The 21,187-nt window shown below is 34.8% G+C and overlaps 1 protein-coding gene across 14 annotated transcripts in view; it reads left to right on the top strand.

Moving 5' to 3' along the window:
• Positions 1–21,187, top strand: part of Heph (polypyrimidine tract-binding protein 1 heph) — a 432,396-nt gene that overhangs the window by 396,594 nt on the left and 14,615 nt on the right. For 12 of the 14 annotated variants that reach the window (XM_072018577.1, XM_072018572.1, XM_072018582.1 and 9 more), the window contains 8 exons: positions 2,283–2,334; positions 6,273–6,331; positions 11,679–11,907; positions 14,536–14,753; positions 18,337–18,370; positions 19,702–19,794; positions 20,051–20,267; positions 20,530–20,671. In XM_072018577.1, the coding sequence (XP_071874678.1) occupies positions 2,283–2,334; positions 6,273–6,331; positions 11,679–11,907; positions 14,536–14,753; positions 18,337–18,370; positions 19,702–19,794; positions 20,051–20,267; positions 20,530–20,671 (1,044 nt within the window). The remainder of the gene's footprint in view (positions 1–2,282; positions 2,335–6,272; positions 6,332–11,678; positions 11,908–14,535; positions 14,754–18,336; positions 18,371–19,701; positions 19,795–20,050; positions 20,268–20,529; positions 20,672–21,187) is intronic. The other 2 variants (XM_072018575.1, XM_072018574.1) reach the window with 2 other exon arrangements.

Genomic DNA, 21,187 nt, shown 5'->3' with positions numbered 1-21,187 from the left:
GAATATATGGATGCATATTTTTCGTCTTTTTTTCTTCCCTTTTTTGTACATACGCTAATTGGTCATGATTTATTCGATATTAGGAGAAGCGAGTGGCTCGTTAAAAAATTCTCATTGAAACGTACTGTTGTTACGTTTACGTCATTAAAATTTAAATTTCATAAAAACCACCAGTTATATCAGATGATAACTTCGGCAATGTACGAGCTAGAACTTTATATTAAATGGGGAAACGTTTATTCGCAAAATTTAACACACATATACGATTTTTATTTACGTTAAGTATTATTTATTATACATTTTTAAATTCTTCATCGCAATTTAATATTCGTACAAAGTCATGATTACTATAATTTTCGTGTTACGAATTTTACCAATGCGAGCCTCGTATATTTCTTGCAATTTTAAATCCGCGGAATATTTAAATCCCAGCGTGTAAAAAATTCTTTTCGTTTAAAATTCCCGAGGTACGAACATTAATTATTTTTTACGGTCCACGGAAGTCAATGTTTGATATTCTTGTAATTTTAGGTTCGTCGTACTATCATATTATATCTTTAATTTAAATTTCCCTTAAAACTATAATGCCCAGCCGTATAAAAAATTATCTTGTGAAAATTTAGAAATTAAAAGATCAAATAATATTAGAGAAGTTATGAATTGAAACATACGCTCGCTAAACTAAGAAGACTAAATTATCATCCAACACGGACAATCTATTAAAATATCAATATCAAGTAACGATATTAACTATCGCTGGAATAACATCGGTAAGATGTAATTATCCCATCTCCGGTAATTTTCTTGTCACAAGCTCCGCAATAACAAGAGAACGGAGCAACCAGTGGCAACTCTATACGATGATTCAGTGGGAATTGGCGCAGGTGATCGCAAGTCCATGGACCAAGGCAAATATTGGTCCTGGTACTATTAATACGATCGCCTGGTCTACTCGACCGACGAAATGTATGACAATGACGACGATTTCGCGTTGATCGCGATTATCAGTCCGCGGCTGGAAGCACAATTTTCGCCTGCACACGCTTTGTTTCGTTGCTCCAAGCCGCGATAACCATTTTTGAATCTACTCGATTACGCTTTTAACGATTTTGGCCAACTATATGAGAATCGAAGGTTTAATAGCGAAACGAGAAGATAGGTGCTTTGTTACACGTGATGACCCGTGTGGTTGAAAATTAGTTTGGTTATTGATTTGAGTCTCTCCACAGGCTTTGATAGTGGGAAACTGTCTTGCAAATTGAGAAAAAATTGTTCGGGAAATTAGAACGATAACGCTATTTAAATCTATTTGTCCGAATTTATTTAGAAACCAACGAAAGGTAAACAAATTATTTAAAAACAAATGTGTTTCCGCAAATATTATTAAATAATTTCGGAATATGAAAATAAAGATAATTTTAAATCGCACGATATTCTAATTATTCCGGGTGCGAGAACGAAGAATAGAATCAAGGGATTAATTAATGAATTTGGTTTTTTCGAGTCGGATAAAATTCGAAGCCCAGCCAAAGCGTAAAATTTCTGCGAATCAGAAGCTTTTAATTACCTTAATGATGGGGTAGGAACCCTCAACATTTACATTAATCTCTTCGTACTTTACTACGTAATTATCTCATATTTCCTCCTCCTCTGTTTCAATCGAGATATTACAAATTAAATAAGACTCTGTTCATTTAATAAGTTAGTCTGTGTCAAAGAATTTTGTCACATTCTGTATAGCCAAATTAATTTCATGCGTAAATTACAAAAATTGTAATATTCTTATAGCGTATTTGGTATTATTAGTTTATTTGTTTCGAGAAGAGTTTGTCGATCATCGGAACGCGAGCAGAAGTGACGTTAATTAATTAAACGCACCTGTTCGATATTTAATATCGAGATACGTAGTTGATTTATTTACAATAGCGCGAATTTACAAAATTTCTCAAATGTGTCGCGAAATATCTGTGGTATCGAAGTTTTCCAATTAAAAAATAAAATGCATGGAATGTGCATCTACGTGTAAAGAATCGTGAATTCTCCATCATATCGTGAATATTTCGTATAATAAATAAAATCCTGGTTTAATTTGCGAAACTAACGAGTTTGCGTTTGAGTATCGGAGTTATTAGCTTAACTACCTGGTAGAACGATCATGTTGGAAATCATAATTGGATTACATATCGATCGTTTCCGAATTTATCTTGTACATGGTAAGTTCTCTGTTTCTCGTTGAATTAACTAAAAATTTCACTAATTTCGTATTTTCATTTTTCTTGCAGATATTCACGCGTTTCGGCAAGGTCCTCAAGATCGTCACCTTCACGAAAAACAGTAAGTAGCGTTTTATGTAATTTATACTTTACAGTTATGCAATTAGTACCTTGTAGAGAAGCTTGAATTTCAAGTACCGCGAGAATTTTGCCGAAATCGCATAATTCGAATAGGATTATCATTATATCATTTGACGTTACAAATGTTCTTCTCGGTAAAACAACGAAATTCCTAAATGGTTTAAAAAAATCCACCTTGGTGTCTGAATATTTGAAGAATTTTTACGAGATCTTGAAAAACTTCGCCACGGTTTATCTTATCGATAAAAGCCCAAAAGAATGTAAAATTTTTACCCGATCTTCTATTCAACATCGATGAATTTTCTTGCCAAATTTTGACGGGACTGTTACACGGAAAGACTTTTGCAAATATCCACCGAAACTTTTCGCGTTTATCTCGAAGGAGATAGACTGCAGTGGAGAAAGACCGTGTAGCGTTTCGAACGTTTCGAAGTGGCTCTTGTTTTCCTCCTCCAGTGCAATAGCTACTGGACCACCCTGTATAGATGCCACTCTTGCTGGCAGACATGCCATGGCACTTTAGTACTTCAGTGTACACTTGAAGTGTATCCTGGCCCGACGACGTCGACGCTGTTAGTACTTTCAGTGTTGTACTCGAATCTAACGGGTGTTTCAAACGCGTCTACCCTGCTAATCTCTCTATAAATGTATTTTCGAAATAGGAAACAAGAAGCAAATACAATATTTTCCATCTTGTAACGTTACACCTGATAAATGAATTACTAAAATCGTACGAGGCAGCAAAATATATATTTCACGTTTGGCTCAAGACAGAGCATTCGTATTGCACGCCCGTTATATACGTAGAAAGAGTTCACTTCACCCACGGTAAAAATGCGTTACAAATTCATGTCGGTTCAGACAGCAAAAGTCTCGAGTATTTTATTTTGCGACGTGGTAACCTTCCTTTTTTGCTCCTGATATATTTCCGCGGGTGGCAATTATAGAAAGGCAAATAGATATTCCTACGCTTTTGTAACATCGATTCACGATCAATCAACTTTGCTTCCTTTTGTTGTGTACTTCTGCAGAGTCCCTTCGATATTAGAAAAAAAAAAAAAAAAAAAAAAAAAAAAAAAAAAAAAAAAAAAAAAAAACAAGAAAAGAAGGGAGGAAAGAGAACTTGACGAGAAGAACAGAACAAGTTTCTTCTTGTTTATTTTAACGTTATCGAACGCATCTATTTACTCGTTATAAGTAATCTTACAAGTATACCAGTATACTTTGTAATGTAACCACGACGACGCATTCTATGCGTCTACTACGATCGAACAGTATTTTTATTAATAGCCGATGTATTGAAAATATCTGATATCTAAATTCACTCGTACGATTACAAATCGCTTTATTGAAACATAGGATAGGGAATAAACGGAAAAACCAGCCGTGGGCTAGATTATTCAATTTTCGAGTCGAAGACATAAAGAAAGCAAGCAAATGGTACGAGTTGTTATGGGGGGGAATTCGTTCCAGAAAAGCGTTTCAAACGAAATGAAATAAAAAATGGGAATCTCCCGATCAGCCTGAGGTGTTCTCCGTGGAAAGGAGCGGCAAGAAAGAAAATAATGTTTTTAATTCGAGGCAGTCAGCTCGCAACGTCGAGCACCAAGTGCCTTGCTTCTAAAATTCTACCTTGTTTCCTTGTCTTTTCCGTTTCTTTAAAGGTTTTGCTTGGCAAACAGAATGACGGGAATTCGTTAGACTATGCCGCTTGTTTTCTTCTTTTCGTTATTCGTACTTACGTGGCAGGAAAAATGGAATTTTCGAATGTCCGATTTATACGAAGTTCCGATTGGAAAACTTCCGATTCGTAAATTTTCAATAGATATATTCGACGCTCTCTGAACGAAGTTTCGATTGGAGAAATTTCATATTGAGACATTTTTCGAGAGCCGAACTATCAATTTCTGTGCTTCGACCTTCGAAATTTTTAATCTGTAGGTTTCTATTTCTTGCGAATATTATTCCACGTAGATTTCTTAAAGACCAAATACGCGAAGCGCGTGCAAGATAAAAATAATGTTGAGCTATAAATTTTAAACATCAAATTATAAATAAAATGCTTTACCCGTTGGTTAGCTTTGCTTCAGTATCACTGATATCCTATAAAATACTTTTTTTAAATAATAAAGTTATTCGTCTTTTATTTTATATTTCAAGTAAAATCTGGCAGTAAGACAAATTTCTGAATTCATCAGTTATCAAATTAATAATTTTCTGTACAAATAATTTACATAACCACCGGCCACGATATCTACTAATAAACCCAAAAAATCAAACAACTAATTATCATCAGAAGGAAATAGAAAATAAGGAGAAAGGAACTAAAGAGAAAGAGAGAAATGTGAATAGAAAAGTGGAATAATAAAATAGAGAAAAATAATAAAATAAAGTAAAATAGAGAGAGTCGAATAGAGAGTATGGAAATCGAACGAACGAATAGCCACTTGACCGAATCGAACTTTAATTGGACGCTGAGTGCGTCTTCGCTTTAATTTAGGGCCCGTGGCTCCGTGATTTCGCCAATCAACCGCTATTTGTCTCAAAGCCAGGCTCTTTGAAACTGTCGCATCCCATTCAATCGCGAACAACAGCCACCTTTTGTTCGATCGACCGTCCATTGATTGAACGTCTTTTGGCTATCCCTGACCAATTGTCGCTAAGACAATTCGGTGTCGACATCGTTTTTTAACGCTGAAACAGATATTCCTACCTGTTCTCTGGATCCTCGTCGAGTATAATTGTCAATCAGGTAATTCGTGCTCTTTCTGACTTTTGCGAGAAACGAGTAATTACACCGACAGATTCGATGGTTTCGATTGTATTACGTCGATATCGAAGTTTCGCTTGGTAGAATGAAATTATGGATAACCCAGGGAATAATACGTTCGACGAAAGATATGATGGAGATGTCGCAGAGTGTTTGAAGAAAATGTCGAGGGACGCTTAAAGGAAATTAATGGTGTTTGGTGTGAAACTTAATGCTATTAAAAATCGCAGCCTTTGTACATAAAACATCGTTTATCGTATTCGTAAGAATTAGATTAAAAAAAAAAAGGTTGATGGAAATAAGAAAGCAAAGAAAATAGCAGAAAACTCTATGGAACAATAATCGTAGTCGATTTCCATTTTATTTCAGATCTTCGCGCATTACATACGAATATTTATACCCTTAATATCACCTTTCGTTCGCCGGCAAAAGTTCGAAAAAGCGCGAAAAATACATGGGAAAACGTTTTATTAGCGATATAATGCAATAACGGGATCGAGTTTTTCGCCGGTAGCAACGTTATTCAATTTCCATCGTTATTTGATCGTGCGACAGGGGTGAGATCGGGAAGATAATAAAAATTCTGTTCCATAGAGGGGAAAAAGTGACCGGTGTCACAACATATTACCGCGAATCCAGTGAGATCTCCTTTTATTTCCATTTAATTTCGGCTTTATTTAATTTTCACCGGCGCAAACCACCGTGAGAACGGCATTTGGTTTCGAAAATCGAACGATAATCCCTGTTTTGCTACGTATTTTTCCTACCATTTTCATTTTAAGAGGATTGTTGGAACTTTCATATCGTAGAACGTATTTTTTTCTATTTAACAAATTTTTAGTTTCTTTAACACTTTTTATGCTTACTTCTCGTTACACCACCGATGTTTCAAAGTGTTTCACGTTACGTACGTAATATATTCACCAGATAATATATAAATCATAATTATTCGTAATCAATTTATGACGTAATAGTTCTATTAAAATACTTCGTTCGTACACATACGTAATATATTCTCTAAATATTGAAATTCACCACCCACTGTACACAAAGTAGCGCTTTAATATTTTATTATCCGTAATTTCCGAACGAATCGGTTAACAGTTTTCGTAACCTGATCTAACAAAATATTTTTCTCTTTGTTTCAGACACTTTCCAGGCACTAATACAGTACGCGGACATGCTGTCGGCGCAAACCGCCAAACTGGTGAGTATCCACTTAAACTTTTCCGCCGAAACGCACGCAAAAATCCAACCCTCTCTCTGCGTTCCCTCTTTTTCCTCTCTCTCCGTTTTTCTTCTTCGTTTCTCGCGTCTGGAGACCAGTGTTTCTCCTGCAGCCACCGTTTATCCTTGTCCTCTCGTGGGACAGATCGACATTTTTCGTGGAATACCAACGGAAGTGTCATCCATTAGAAGGTCCAGGTGCCATGAGGCAAATAATGTAAATTTTAATCTCCTCCCCAGTCTTGTTTTTATCAGAAAGAAAATGCGTTGCGTTGGAGTACTGTGTTTTTATTTTTTTATGTTTTTTTTTTCTTGTATTTTAGACTGGTTGTATTTTTAAGTGTCCTCTTAGTTTTATACATTTTTAAGTATATGTGGTTAAATATGGTCCTGTTTCTTTTTTCAGTTCCTATTTCGGAGCTTTAAAGCATATATTTTAATATTTAGTTTAATATTTTTAATTTATTTCCGCAACTAGTATTCGCATGTATGTCATTTTATTACAAGTTTTTCACTTGTATCCTATATGACTGATGACAAATTGTTGCTACATAGTATAAAGGAAAAATGACATATTTCCAACAAGATGCTTATATTTCAAAATATTTTAATCGATACATCTTCTCTCTTAACGCAACGTAGGCTCCTTGGTTGGTGTTCTTCTTCTATATCTTTTCGATGAATCTTATGCAACACTCGTGCCACTCTATGCAACATATGCGTAAGAGTTTTTGAATTTTCGTTCGTCTAAGATCTACGTATATGCTCGTTTGTAAATCCCACTGTATTTTAGTCAAAGAAATATTCACCCGGAGGAAAACTCTTCTCCCTCGAACGATCCATCTAACCTCGACAACGTTCCAAAAACCAGCAACGTAGCCTCGCTTCTTAGCAAGGAATCCGCGATTTCTGATTTGGAATTTTCGTCGCGAATCTGCTCATTAACGAACGCTAATTCGACCACTCGACGAGTGGAAATCCGCGAAAGCCGGTTACCAGTCGACGTTTCCTGTAATAAATGTTCCCTTTTCGCGGCCAAAATTAAGCTGCAACACGTTTGCTCTACGCGGTTGTCGCGTTATTTCCAGAGTTATCCGTTGGTTTCGATATCAAAGCAACCGAATTTTTCGATATTTTTCTAGTCCTTGTCTTTTTTCTCACCTGGTTCTATTCGATTCCACGTTGATTTTTAGGTTAATTAACGTCTGAACCTTTTCTCCCGCTTGTTGGTAGCTTGGAGGGGATTTCGAGTGGTCTGGAGCGGATCGAAATATTTATCTAAATAAATGAATAAATTCTTCCGGATATACAGTAGTATTCATAACTATTCCCATATACCATCCATTATACTTTGCTTTATTTTACTTATATTCACTATACTATTTAGTTCTTGTTTGAATTTTATGATATATCTGTTCGAAATTCATAAATCTGTCTAGTTATAGTCATATTTCTATACGTTCTAGTATTTCATAATAATTAAGAGAATATTTTAACGCGTTTGTGAGAGATTCATAGACTATTCTCTCGAGAAAATCCTCATAGTTTTATGATAGCAGAGGATAGAAATTTATCGAGAAAGTTGGTCGTGAATTAAATTAAAAAAATCTTGGTACTCAGGGATATTTTAAGAGTTCCAGTTGAAGCCGAAGGACTTTTACTGTTTTCACGAACCCTTATTCTCTGTTTCCCCGTTTTTTCGAGTTTGTTTTTTCACCGCAATCCTCTTAGATATAAGTCCCCGGTTTCTATCAACAAGTTCGGATCGATCGGAGTTTATGGGATTCTAAAGTCAATCGAAGAAAAATGTTATTCTGTATAATTTTCCATTTTATAGGGAGCTGGCTTTGCTTTCAAACTAAATGGAATTCTATGTCGGCCCTCTAAGCTGCTCTTTCGATCGTGTTTATCATTCTCTCTTCCTTCCGATTTCTCTCGAAAAGAAACTAAACCGACGTAAATAATATATCTTTAACGATAATAATAATTTAATGCAACTTAACATCTTCTTCAGGCGGGCAACAATATAAAAATAGTCCAACGATTTATTGTAAAATACTCAAATTTAAACAGCAACGAAACGATTTTTGACAACTTTGTAGTTAGATGTAGATGTTGAATTTTTTATTGCAACTTAAAGTCAACTATTCTGTTATTCTTCGATCACGATTTCAACGATAAAATACAAAGTGCGTAGCACACATTTACAAACAGTCCATGTTAAACACACTGGAGCCCTCGGCAATCTTCCACGTCTATAGTCTCATAACTCGGAAACATCGGCGTGCACTTAATCCAGCGATGATATTATAATCCCGGTTGTTTGAACTCGCTCGCGGACCGTAAATATTAATTGAACGCGGCGAAATACGTTTCGCGGCAGGCAATTACATCACCGTCCGGGGCAAATGCAAATAATCGCGTTGAAATTCTCCTGGATAGAAAATCTGGCTGGGAGAAACGGAGACATCTGTGCTCTCTTCGTGCTCCACTCGCCAGTTCTTCCTCCCTTCTTTCGTTTAATGCAGTTCCATGAAACATTGGTCACTGAAACGTGAATCTATAATATTTTAGTCTTTTTCCGAATCTCTCGTTTATTTATTTTTTTTCACCCTGTATATTGCCTGTGAATTATTTCATTTTTGTTTTGACTCCTATACAATTGTAATCACAAAAATGTTTCACCTTCCAATATTTCGCTACAGAAACTAGAAGATCATCTGCAATCTTCCCTATAATCTTCTTTATCAGAAATGAAGATTTTGTTACAAAATTAGCAGTGGTATTAGTGTTTTTATTCCTATTCTTATACACAAATTTATTCCAATAAATAATGAATCTTATATTGCCATACAATATATAAATTATTATTTTGTTATAAGGTACAATATAGTATATTAATTTTAGTATTATACATTACACCATTATATATAGGGTGGTGATTCTCCACAATCGCATCTCGAAATCCAGCCTGCCCGAGAGAAAGAGGAACGACGAAATAAAAAACAGCACGTCGAGCCTCTTTCGGAAAGTTTCCCCCTCCTTTCAGTTTCGAAACTATTTTCAAAGCTTAATACCATTCGTTCGAGCGACAGGGCACGATATTAAAATAATTTCATTGCAGATATCCGACCAACTTTGTTAACCCAGATTACGTATTCTTTGTACGTCATAGAAGCCTGCCATTTCGCTACGCCGTGTGATGGCATACAGATAGAGAAAAAGAAACGATAAAAAAAGAGGAAGAACGTGGAATATTGCGTCTGGTATTATGCGCAGTTTCGCGTTCGCGTTCAAGAGTCTCGGAATATTTTTCAATTGAATTTTTCCGCCCGATTTTCCTTCCGACCGACTAATCAGTTTGAAATTTATCCTGTCGCGCAGCCAATTAATTAAACGCGATACGCTTTTGCTAGCTCGGCCATGGCAATAATCGAAACTAATTCTTCTGCTGTTGAATTAATGCAAATTAACGTAATTGTGTTTATAGAACAAACACCGGGGAATGTATTTGGAACTGGACGGATTGGTGATAAGTAGACCGTGACATTCATACAAATTCATATATTTACGAAGACGAGCAATAATAGAGTTAAATAGAACTTTTTGTCTCTCGTTATTCTTTGCGTGACAAGATATTGTCCTATTAAGGTCCGTTTGATGTTTGCCCATTGTGGAATTACTATGATGGTATATATCGGGTGTATTATCAATGGATTAATGCAACAAAGAATATTGTATACCAAGGTTTCAACACATCGAGCTCACAATCGACATCAAACTCGATTATTTCAAAGTATTCGGACGGTAACTCCCATAAGTACTAAGATATTAACGCCAACCTAACGTCAATCAACGATGGCAAGCAAAAAATATTAAACAACACCTGACGTTAAAATTCCAAAATTCCAAAATCCGCGCTCATCGAGCCAACGACTCATTAGATGCCGAAATCATTGTTTCCATAATGATTCGGGCAAGTTAGGATAGAGCGAAGGCAGGGATAACGATAACAGCAAGCTAGCCCTTTCAACGCGTTTCAGCCCTATTAATAACAATGTTAGCTAGCTGGTCTAATGCAGTTGCAGGGCTGGAAAGACGCAGTCTAATTACGTATGCACGCGTTCGACTCTCCGCGTAGGCGTAGACTAGAGCAAACCCTGCTCGACGGAGGCCATGGTGTTTGACCTGCGTGTGCATTGTTGCAGCATGCACGCATGTACACGCTTCGCTGTATCTCTCCGCCGGCCATATTTACACGGGCTAATGAATTTCATACATAATTACCGGTTTGCCTACGTACAGCTATTCTCCGTGGCGTGGATCTACTCCTCTGAACATCCTTTTCGTCAACTTATACCTTTATTTCGAAGCATTAGGTAATGACCGTACTCGTGATAGACTTCCCAAGTATTAATTAGGTTGATAATTATTAAAATTGTCTCTAGGGTATTCAGAGTGAATAGAGTGAGTAGAAAGAGTGAAAGATATAAAAATTATTAGATATAAGAGTTGTGTAGGTTGGTGTTTAAGGAGACAGTCTTTTGCCCATCTGTTTTTTGGGTTACAAGATCTAGAAGCAAAAGATATAAATGTATGAACGTGCTTCCTATGATTAGCATTATCTTTTCTTCGATTGGTATAGTAGCATTGAGCGAGCGACGACTAAAACCGCTATAGTACAAGCACGTTAAGTGATTAATTAGTGGGGGGAGGGTTAGGAGTTAGCAGTGAACGAACTTGGGCGTGCGATTGATTCGAAACGAGTTCTAGCGGGCCGCCATATATACTCAAAAGTATTTTTCTAGCGTAGATTTTGGTTAGACAATTTGTTTGCGGTGAAAAGTGAAGAATGAACGCGAACGGGGCAAACGTGGTTTCCCTCGAATCATTTCGGTGGAATATCGGTTTCCACTGGAGGCAAGGCTTGAATGAATTTTGTGTTTTGCGGTAATTCGAATAAGGGTTGGAGGGTCTAATTAGCGTAATTGGTGGATGCTGGTGGAGTCCAACAGCACTGGGAGTTAGCTCTACAATTACACGAAGTATGGGCTGCGATTATGGTTGGAAATGTGTCCTTGAAGTTTATCAACTACACGTGCTAATTCTACGTGTCTCGCTTAATATCAGTACATTGATTCTGTTTCGTCACGTAATTCTTTAATATAAACTCTCAACTTAATCAGCACTATAAATGAGAAATTATAAAAAATTAAATTCATTGTAAAATATTCAGGGGCCTAAATACTGACCATAACTGTATATAATATTCCTTTCATAAGATCTAACGTTCCAGCTAACATTTTTATTATTCATTTCTGTTTCAGTCGCTGGAGGGTCAGAATATCTATAATTCCTGTTGCACGTTGCGCATCGACTATAGCAAGATGCAGAACTTGAACGTGAAGTACAACAATGACAAGTCGAGAGATTATACCAATCCTTCTCTGCCAACTGGTGACGCGAATTTGGACGCGGCTTCTCTTGCTTTGGGCGGCGAGCTTCTTCCACAGTTGTTAATGGGCGCTGGATCGCAGCCTCGCGCAAGAATACCCGGTGAGAACCGTGAATTTTTATAGAATTTTTATGAAAATAGCAAGAAAGATAGTTCATGGATACGCTGTTTGGAATAATTCGGAATTTCGTAGAAAAATAAAAACAAAGGGATAAAATAGGTTGCTTTATTTAAATTTCAATTTGGTTTATTTATTTAATTATTTATTTTTATATTATTATTTTTAACAGTTTGCTTTTAATTCATGATATCTTTTGATACAGCTTTTCCATTGTTCTTGTTTTCTTTATTTCTTTGAAATGCAATTAATTATTAAGTATTTTCTATGTTTGATTTCTATTATAATTAATTTAATATTCAGGAGATAAAACTAGTTGTGTAAAGTATTAGTACATTAGATTATTTTTACTGTTACTTTTTTGAATGTCCGCGGTCGTGAAATTTGGAATCTTAAACTTTGAGAACTTGGAACGTTAGAGAATATAGAAATTAAATACCTTGAAACGACGTTATAAAAATTCGAAAATAGAAAATAATTAATAACCATGAGAAGCCCAATAACACATTACATGTTACGCATCCCCATGTATACCCAGTGCTCTAATAAAGTCGTCACACGACATCGATCGTCAAGGGAACCCATAAAAATCGATCGATCAATTAGTCCTGTGTATCCAGAACGGTCCAGTCCATTAGAATTAATTATATTAATAGCGTGTCTCGCCCGCGGTTTATGATAAATTGTTATATCGAGTCGATCGGTCCGTTTCCAATTTGCCGCTCGTTTTCAGTTTCATTTCCGTGGGGGATCGAATTGCACGCGGTTAGACAGTATTATTTCCTGGGGTAAATTAATTAATTACGCTGCAACGCCATGGCTGATCGATACAGCCTGACGATTACCTATCATCGATCTTTCCTCCTGTTTCTACATTCTCAATTGTTTTATTATTTCATTGTATTTTTCTTCTTGGATTTTATTGGATTCATTTTTTCATCATAATGGTATAAAACAGGGTTCGTTTTGAAACTTGTAATAATTTGTTTCTGTTTGCTCTATGGAGGTGATTGAAATTTGGAGTGTGTTCGAAGATTTTTATTAGAAATACTATGCAGATGATGTGTGGCGGATGGTGTACGGAGATTTGGTATATTGATAATAGAAATAATCAGAATGCTTGCTGTTGCAACCGTCCAATGTATTTCAAATCAATTACTTAATTAACTGATAACGTCGATAGACGTTCGTACAGGAGATTTTAACCAGATGAAATAAATCGTTCGCGGATACTCGATAATGACTCGTAAATGCTCTCACGTCTCGATAATCGCCTACAAAAATAATTACTCGAAATTATTCGTAATTAATGCCTCGCTCGCGTGTCCGCTTATTTATACTGGTCGAGGAGGTGGGAGTCGAAAGATTCGAATTTGACTTGGAACGACGGTTGTCCTCAGCGGCGACATTGTTTCTTTTTTCTTTCTTTTTTTTTTTTTTTTTTTTTTTTTTGTCGCGACGGTATCCTTAATCCGAGGTACAACAAACAACAACGTGAGTCGCTATCGCTTCGCTTCGTCCTATGACTCATGTGTCGCCACGGATACTATAAAGATTTAAATAGTCGAGTTAAAGATTTTGAACGTTAAAAGACAATGAAGGTGCGAAATTGTTGAAGTTTAAAGGGATTGTTCGCTAAGTTTCTAAATTGTGCAGTCTAATGTAACTTACATGAAAGTACCTAGGAAGGTTTCAGATTTAAGAGCTTCTTTGTCGGATCACGTTGAGACGTCTAAAGAATTTTGTTAATGTTGTATCAAGTAACATAGTTTTACCTCCTGAATTTGTTTCTTGTTGAAATTGTATTTTATTTGAAATTGTATTTTATTATGAGAAAAGTACAGGTAATCCTTCGATTTTAACAATTTCGAATTATTTTAAAATTTAAACGATCTTCAACGTTGAAAGTTTGCGAAATCGAAGGATTCCCTGTATCGCATCCCACAGAGTCCCACAAATACATAAAAAAAAAGTTCGTTTGACGAAAGAATCGACTTGGCATGTGAAGTATCAAAAAATTGACAGACTCCAGCATTTACTATTTTACATTTACTTTCGGGATATTTTAATTTTGCTCTTTGCATCCTATATCTTACGTAATAACATGCCGAATATAAATTAAAATTACTCGAATTTTTCCTAAATTGTCATTGTCAGTTGTGGCTTGGTATCAAACGAAAGCAAGATGTATTGTGTTCTTTCAATACAATACTCCATTATTCGTACTCAAAGAACGATACTGATTTCCCCAATTTACCAAGCAAACAAATTTCTCGAAATGTACATATTTGTATCTGAAATAAACTTCAGATAAATTCCACGATAATGATTTAAAAAGTTGTTATATCTAAATCCATTTCTATATTTGTTCCAAACCTCGATAGTCGAATCTCGTAACATCGCGAGTCAAATTTATTCGTAAAAGATGTCCATAAGTATTGGAATAATTTCGTCAGCCCAGGTATAGGTCCATTCGATTCTGTTTCGCGTGATTTCGAGTTCCCTCGTCACCAAGTCGATTCTTCCGCTAGTACACCCACCATTGATCCACAATCGCCACAAATTCCAATTAGAGAAACGGTGCTAACTATAGCTTGTAAATTTCCTGAAGTAGAGTCCATTGCAGGGGCACCGGGTGTGCTGCCCACGCCCTTTGCGGCCATGCACGGTCTACCTTCGCCCTTAGCGGGCCCATACAACGGGGTCCCACCTACCGGCGGATTGGCTGGCTTAGGTGGGTTCCCCCTGGGTGCAGCTGGTCTTGGAGTACGCGTTCCTACAAACGCGCAAACTTCCGCGGTCCTGCTCGTCAGCAATCTCAACGAAGAGGTGAGTGGTTTTTCATGGTACTCGATGAAATTGTTTTGTGACGTGGTCGAGGACATGGAGATCCAAGAAGAGGCACGAAGAAAAATTACAATTGGAAGAATTCAAATATCAAGGAGCGTAAGAAAAAATTGGAAATATTTGAGGAAAATTTGTTTTTCTTCTTTTTTTTTTTTCCTTTTAATTGGCGATTAATTTCGTATTGCTCATAAAATATTGCGAAGCTCATTAAAGTATGTGAATATTCGTTCTTTTCATACTATTGAAGAGAATTATAATTTATTATTTGATATTATTATTCATACTGTAATGTGTGGATATTTATTCTTTTAATTTTATTGGGAAAAATATTCGTAATTTGTCACATACATAAATTAATAATCATTTTGATTAAAATGTAGAATTAAATAGCGATTATTGGCACTTCCAATATAAATAAAAAAGATTTTGCTGAATCTTTATTATTGCTTTTGCTTTGTTTCTTATATTTTCACGAAATTTCAATTAACGGGATAGAATTTTTCTTCGCGCCTTGTCAAGGGAACGCCGCTAAAGCGTATAGAACGTTGTCACACGTTGAGCAAAATAAATATTAATAAAATACGCAAATTGTGATCAACGTACTGTACGCTTTCAATTAGGATGATTTTCACTTAACGCTGAGAGAAATGGACCATTAGATTTCTCTACAACCGAATTGCAATTGATAACATAATTCCACGATACACCAATTTGTAATCATTGGTAAATTATTTTTTATAATTTTTCTCAATAAGCTCGAAATATATTTCCTTTGCTCAATTTCATTCTTTTAATATAGGTAATATAGCAAATAGATATAATAATATAGTGAAAATAAAATTTAACGACAAAGGTAAAAACGATGTTTTGTAATTTATATTGAAGCAAGGAATATAATTTTTGTGAATTTGCAATTTTTATTTTTCGATTTGTAAAAAATTTAATTTTTACATTACATCAAGATTAAAAGAGAAGACATTTTCTTTTTACGTTCTTCGTTTCTCTCAGCGTCTGCCTATGTACACGAAAATGGCTTAGGTATGTACTTATCTACTAAAAATTCACCTAAATACAACGATATAATTATAATGTAGTGCTACGTAGGCAACTCTAGCAGTTTCTCCATCCCTGGACTCGAATTTTCCTTGTCGATCGTTTCTGAATGGATCTTCAAATATAATCGAATATATTTTTGCATTTATAAGCGATCATTTTTATTTTTAAATAAATTTTTATCAATCTTCGAATAGATTATCGGGTTCGACAAGTAAAATAAATCGAGTTCTCGATGCGTATGTGCCCTCTTTACGTCACGTCCCTTCTTATCTTACCTTTTTACCCCCCACTACCCCTCATATTTTCGAAATACATATATAGATATCGTTCCGAACGTTATCATCCTCTATCCTGAGTAATTCGTGGCGTTGTTAATCGCAACGTTACTTCCGGCGAGGCGTCTTTTGTTTCCGAAAATTATGCGGTAATCGTAAATATTAAGATAAATACGAGAAATAAAGATTTTGGTAAAATTTTACATTGAAAATACTAATCTAGAAATTCTAACTTTGCAATGTTTCGAATTTCTATTTTATCATGGTTCCCCCAACATCTGAAATCATTTCTCTTGCAATAAATCTTTCTATAATAAAATTCTGCTACATCTACGCCACATCAAATTTGCCTATTTTCATACTCAAGCTAATATTTCCTCAAACTCTTTCAGTTTAATGAAAGGAATATAAATTTCCGAACCTCCCAGTCCATATAAGCGTCTGCCTACTAAAGTATAAAGTATACACTAGTATCTACTATTACGACTGCATACTACCTACTAGTATTTATACTTATTATACACTATCTACAAGTGTCTACTAGTACCGCTGCAATTTTTCTACTAGTAGAATTATTAGTACTAGATACTAAACGATCGACCCACGTGGAAATGAAAGGCGCCTTACAAAGAAACTGTATGTCAACGTCACACTTCGCAGCTGCAACTATTATCACTACTGTACTATAACTATGTGTACTACTATCGTTGCGCCGCGCGCACAAGCTTCCAAACCGAGTGTCTTTTCCCTCTGGCGAGCAAACGATCGTGTTTTTTTTTTTTTTTTTTTTTTTTTTACTACGTCTATCATCCTCTCTCTTTTATATATAAATACAGTCTACCACGCAAAGTTTTTCGTACCTTGTAAAAAGGCAATTTTTATTTATGTAAAACATAGTACAATGTCGTCCAATATTTTTCCTTATTATTCGCATTTCTTAACATTTATTAATGATAGAATATAACATATTACAACGATATTTGTAATGCAATTTTTTTAGTATTTTATTGGAATAAAAATAGCCTTCCTACAGGTTGTACGAAAACTTTTCTGGATGATTGAATACATATCGCCCTTTTGTTTCAAAAGTGACACAGGTGAAAAACATTACTTTTTCAAAAAATACAAAAAACTATACGTAACATAATGTAACACGTTATTCCGTTGGTAAAGTTTATTAGTAGAAGGTGAATTAATTCGAAAGACATGCTTTTTTAACTGTGTGACCTCTGTGGCAATAGTGTGGTCTATCCATATACATATTTTTACGATATTCTTCCTTTAAATGTTTTTTTTTTTTTCTCTTTAACCCCACGCGATATCACTATATCGAGGAACGACAAGAACCGCGAGGGATTCATATTGACGAGAAGGTCCCGCTGTTTCTCTGCTTCTCTAAGTCTTTCTGTGTCTCTCTCTGTTCTCTCCTGTTCTCTCCTCTTTCGATTGCGACCGCAGGAAAATCGACTGTAAAAAGAAATTCCAGCCCTTTCGCTGACTTTCATTCTGTATCTGCTTTTTTTTTTTTTTTTTTATATATACAAATTGTGGTCACTGTGATTCCGAGATTCTTTTAGAAAAAATTTCTTTCCTTCTAATTCATGAAATTTTTGGACGCTCCTTGAAATTCAATCAGAAGATAGAAAGAATTTCATATCTTTTACTTTTTATTCTTTAAATTGCCAGATGATCTACGGAGTTAAAAATTATGTTGATAAAAAGATTGCGTTTCTGAAAGTACCGAAAATAATTACATAAAAGTTGTAGAATTATATTATATGTTTGAATTAGAAAAAATGTATGCCACTGTAAATTGAAAATTGGATTTTATAAAAATCGAAGTATATAAGAATTGAATGAAATGGAGATTGATTTCGGCAATAATCGAATTCGCTAAAAATCCAAATTAGACAAAGCTCGATAAGAATCCATTTGAATAAAAATTCAAATTACGATTCAGAAAATTTTCCAAAAATTCTGAAGTAAAATTTCTACAATTTTTCCAGATTGTATTTACATTTGAAATTTTATGATTTTATAAAGATTCGTCATAGTGACACGATTTGGTCAGATATATTCTTCAAAGTCAGTAAATGATCTGGAAGATCTGTAAGGTCCAAAAGTGGCCTGTATACACGCGAGGCCAGCGAAACTTGTGCGCGTGCCAACACTATACATTTGAATCCTATTATACTCGCTGACTACTGACTGGACTCTGTCTGTTCTCTGTGTAGATGGTCACGCCTGACGCTCTCTTTACCCTGTTTGGTACGTCTCCACATTTATATTATTAATTATATTACATTATTAATTATTATATTTACACTCGCGGAACACATTGACACATACGCAACACACAAACACACTTTACACAGTGACATTCCTTAGACGTGTTTTTACATGGATCAGTAGTAACTGTGAGCATTTTTGGAGAGTGAACAAATAAAGTTAAATATTAATAATAATATTTTCCTTTGTTTATTTATTTATTTGTTTTTTTTTTTACAAAATTTTCTTACATATGTGATACATGGGAACACGAACAGAGAATATATATGTATATAGTCTATAATCATCGATCGTACGTCATGATTATTTTGTTAATTTCTGACATTTTTATCTTTTTGCTGGTCTTTTGAGAAAAAGTATTTTTGTGGAAAATTTAAATCATTATATCACTCTCCTCGTCACGTGTACTTATGATTTTTATTTTATTCTTTCCTTTTATCGTTTTTTTTTTTTTAATTTTAATTTTATTTTTATTATTTTACTCACCTCTGTGAATTTTCTTGGTATTATTTTATTTATTTTTATCCGTCTCTTACCGATCTTCAATTCTATTGATTTATTATTTTATTATTTTATTTATTCGCTATAACTGTTCTTATTCGCAATCTCATTCATCGATATTTTCACCCCCGCCCACCCATCACGACCCCCATGATCATTGTTCGATTCTCATCAGCAACACCGTTTTTTTCACGTTCTCTATTTCCAAGCATCTCTTCTAAATTGTTTCATTAATATTTTATTAATATCAGTTCCAGACACCTTTTTTAATATTACATAAGCTTTCGCTTATTTTATCGTAATATCTCCATAGGAGCTCACTTCTCGCGGGCCAAACGGTTCAGCCATTTTATATAATTCTTAATTCGGCCGAGCCTGAAAGAGTTTCGTTCTTCGAAGTAATAATTTATAAATTTTTTCTTTTATAGAATTTTTATAAAAGTAGTGTAAACATATTCCTGTACAATTTTTATAAAACTTCTATAGAACTGTAATTGTTACGAGACTACCGTACAACTTACATTTTTATAAAAAACTTCTGTGTAAAAAGATAAAACAAACTTGCATACAAATAAGATTTTACGAGAAACATTTAGCACAAGCTTTGAATAAAATCGGTGGCTGAACCGATTGCCTATTTGCATGTCCCAGATCTTGTCCGATCGTACCCCGTTCTCGATCGATTATTATTACCGATTATTATTATATTATTGTCCCGTTTCGTCTTCGACTCGATAATGATTAGACGCTCGTAATTTGATAACGAGATCGGACTGATTAAAATGATGTGTTGCGTGTTGTGCATGTAGGCGTTTACGGGGATGTACAGCGTGTGAAGATTCTCTACAACAAGAAGGACTCGGCACTGATTCAAATGGCCGAACCGCATCAGGCGCACTTAGGTAATTTTTCTTGAATAATTTACGTAGTATCGAAAATTATTAAACCGTTTAAAATAAAGGATTACGATATTTATAAATTAAAAATGAAACGAACACGTAATTTAGTAATGAAAATATCTTTCTTATGTCAATATTTATAAATGGAGAATACTTTAGTGATTGGTATAATTTCTTAGAAACGAAAATTTACAAAATTTGAGATTATACTAAAATAAAAGTGGTGAGAAACGTATTGATAATTTGTTTAAAATCACAGCATTGACACACATGGACAAATTGCGAGTATTTGGCAAGCAGATCAAGGTAATGCTGAGCAAACATCAGACGGTACAGTTACCAAAGGAGGGCCAACCAGACGCTGGATTGACGAAAGATTATACCAATAGTCCTCTTCATCGGTTCAAGAAACCGGGTTCTAAGAACTATCAGAATATCTATCCACCGAGCTCCACTCTGCATTTATCGAATATTCCGTAAGTAGATTGTTTCCAAATTTATCCTTGTTTTTCTCTAATTAAAAGATAATGTATGATACAAAATATAGCACTACGTAATACATTTTTTTAAATTAGATTCTTTAATATTTCTATACTGGATAATTCGATCTTCTGATATTTGATAGTTAAAATATTATGTACCTAGAATTAATAATCAAATATTAGAATTTTACGTATAATTAACAAATATAATTGTAATATTATATAAGACAGTGAAATATTTTTGACGTGTGTTTAGTACAACTGTGACTGAAGACGAGATCAGGGATGCGTTCACCAAAAATGGCTTCACCGTGAAGGCGTTCAAGTTCTTCCCAAAAGACAGAAAAATGGCGCTCATACAGATGCCCAGCATGGACGACGCCGTAGCTGCTTTGATCGTAAGTTTTAATTGCCTTTTTTTAAATTCGCTACAAGCTTATATCGCTGTCGAGGATTTAATATTTGAAATTTTTAATTTCGTTCGATTCTAACGTTTCTATTGAACTCTAAAATGTAAAATCGAGAACTGGAAAGTTGATTCATTTAATAGTTCGCTCGAATATACTTGCAGTTTTCGTTTTGTTTCGTGTTGACGATGTTGCTTGTGAATGTATAGCCCATTTGTTATTATTTATTTGATGAAAATTCATCAGTGGCGCAATTAGTTTAGTCACTGGTGCCTGATGCTCGCCTCTGATGCAATTGCGCGAAATTATACATAACAAATCTATGTTAAGTTTGTGTGAAATTACAATGTTTCAAAACTCGTTATAAAATAATAATTGTTCGTCAGTTTCCACGTGTTTCATTCGCGTCTCTTCATCGAAGTCAATCAGTTATTTATTGTTAAATATGACGTTACTAGTACCTTCAGCTTTGCTGATAATATTATTACGTTGAATATTAAGAATATT

The sequence above is a fragment of the Bombus fervidus genome, chromosome 15 (assembly GCF_041682495.2).
Source record: "Bombus fervidus isolate BK054 chromosome 15, iyBomFerv1, whole genome shotgun sequence".
NCBI classification, from domain to species: Eukaryota; Metazoa; Arthropoda; class Insecta; order Hymenoptera; family Apidae; genus Bombus; species Bombus fervidus.
The sequence above is the reverse complement of the archived record's forward strand: the minus strand, read 5'-3'. Positions and strand labels throughout refer to the sequence as shown.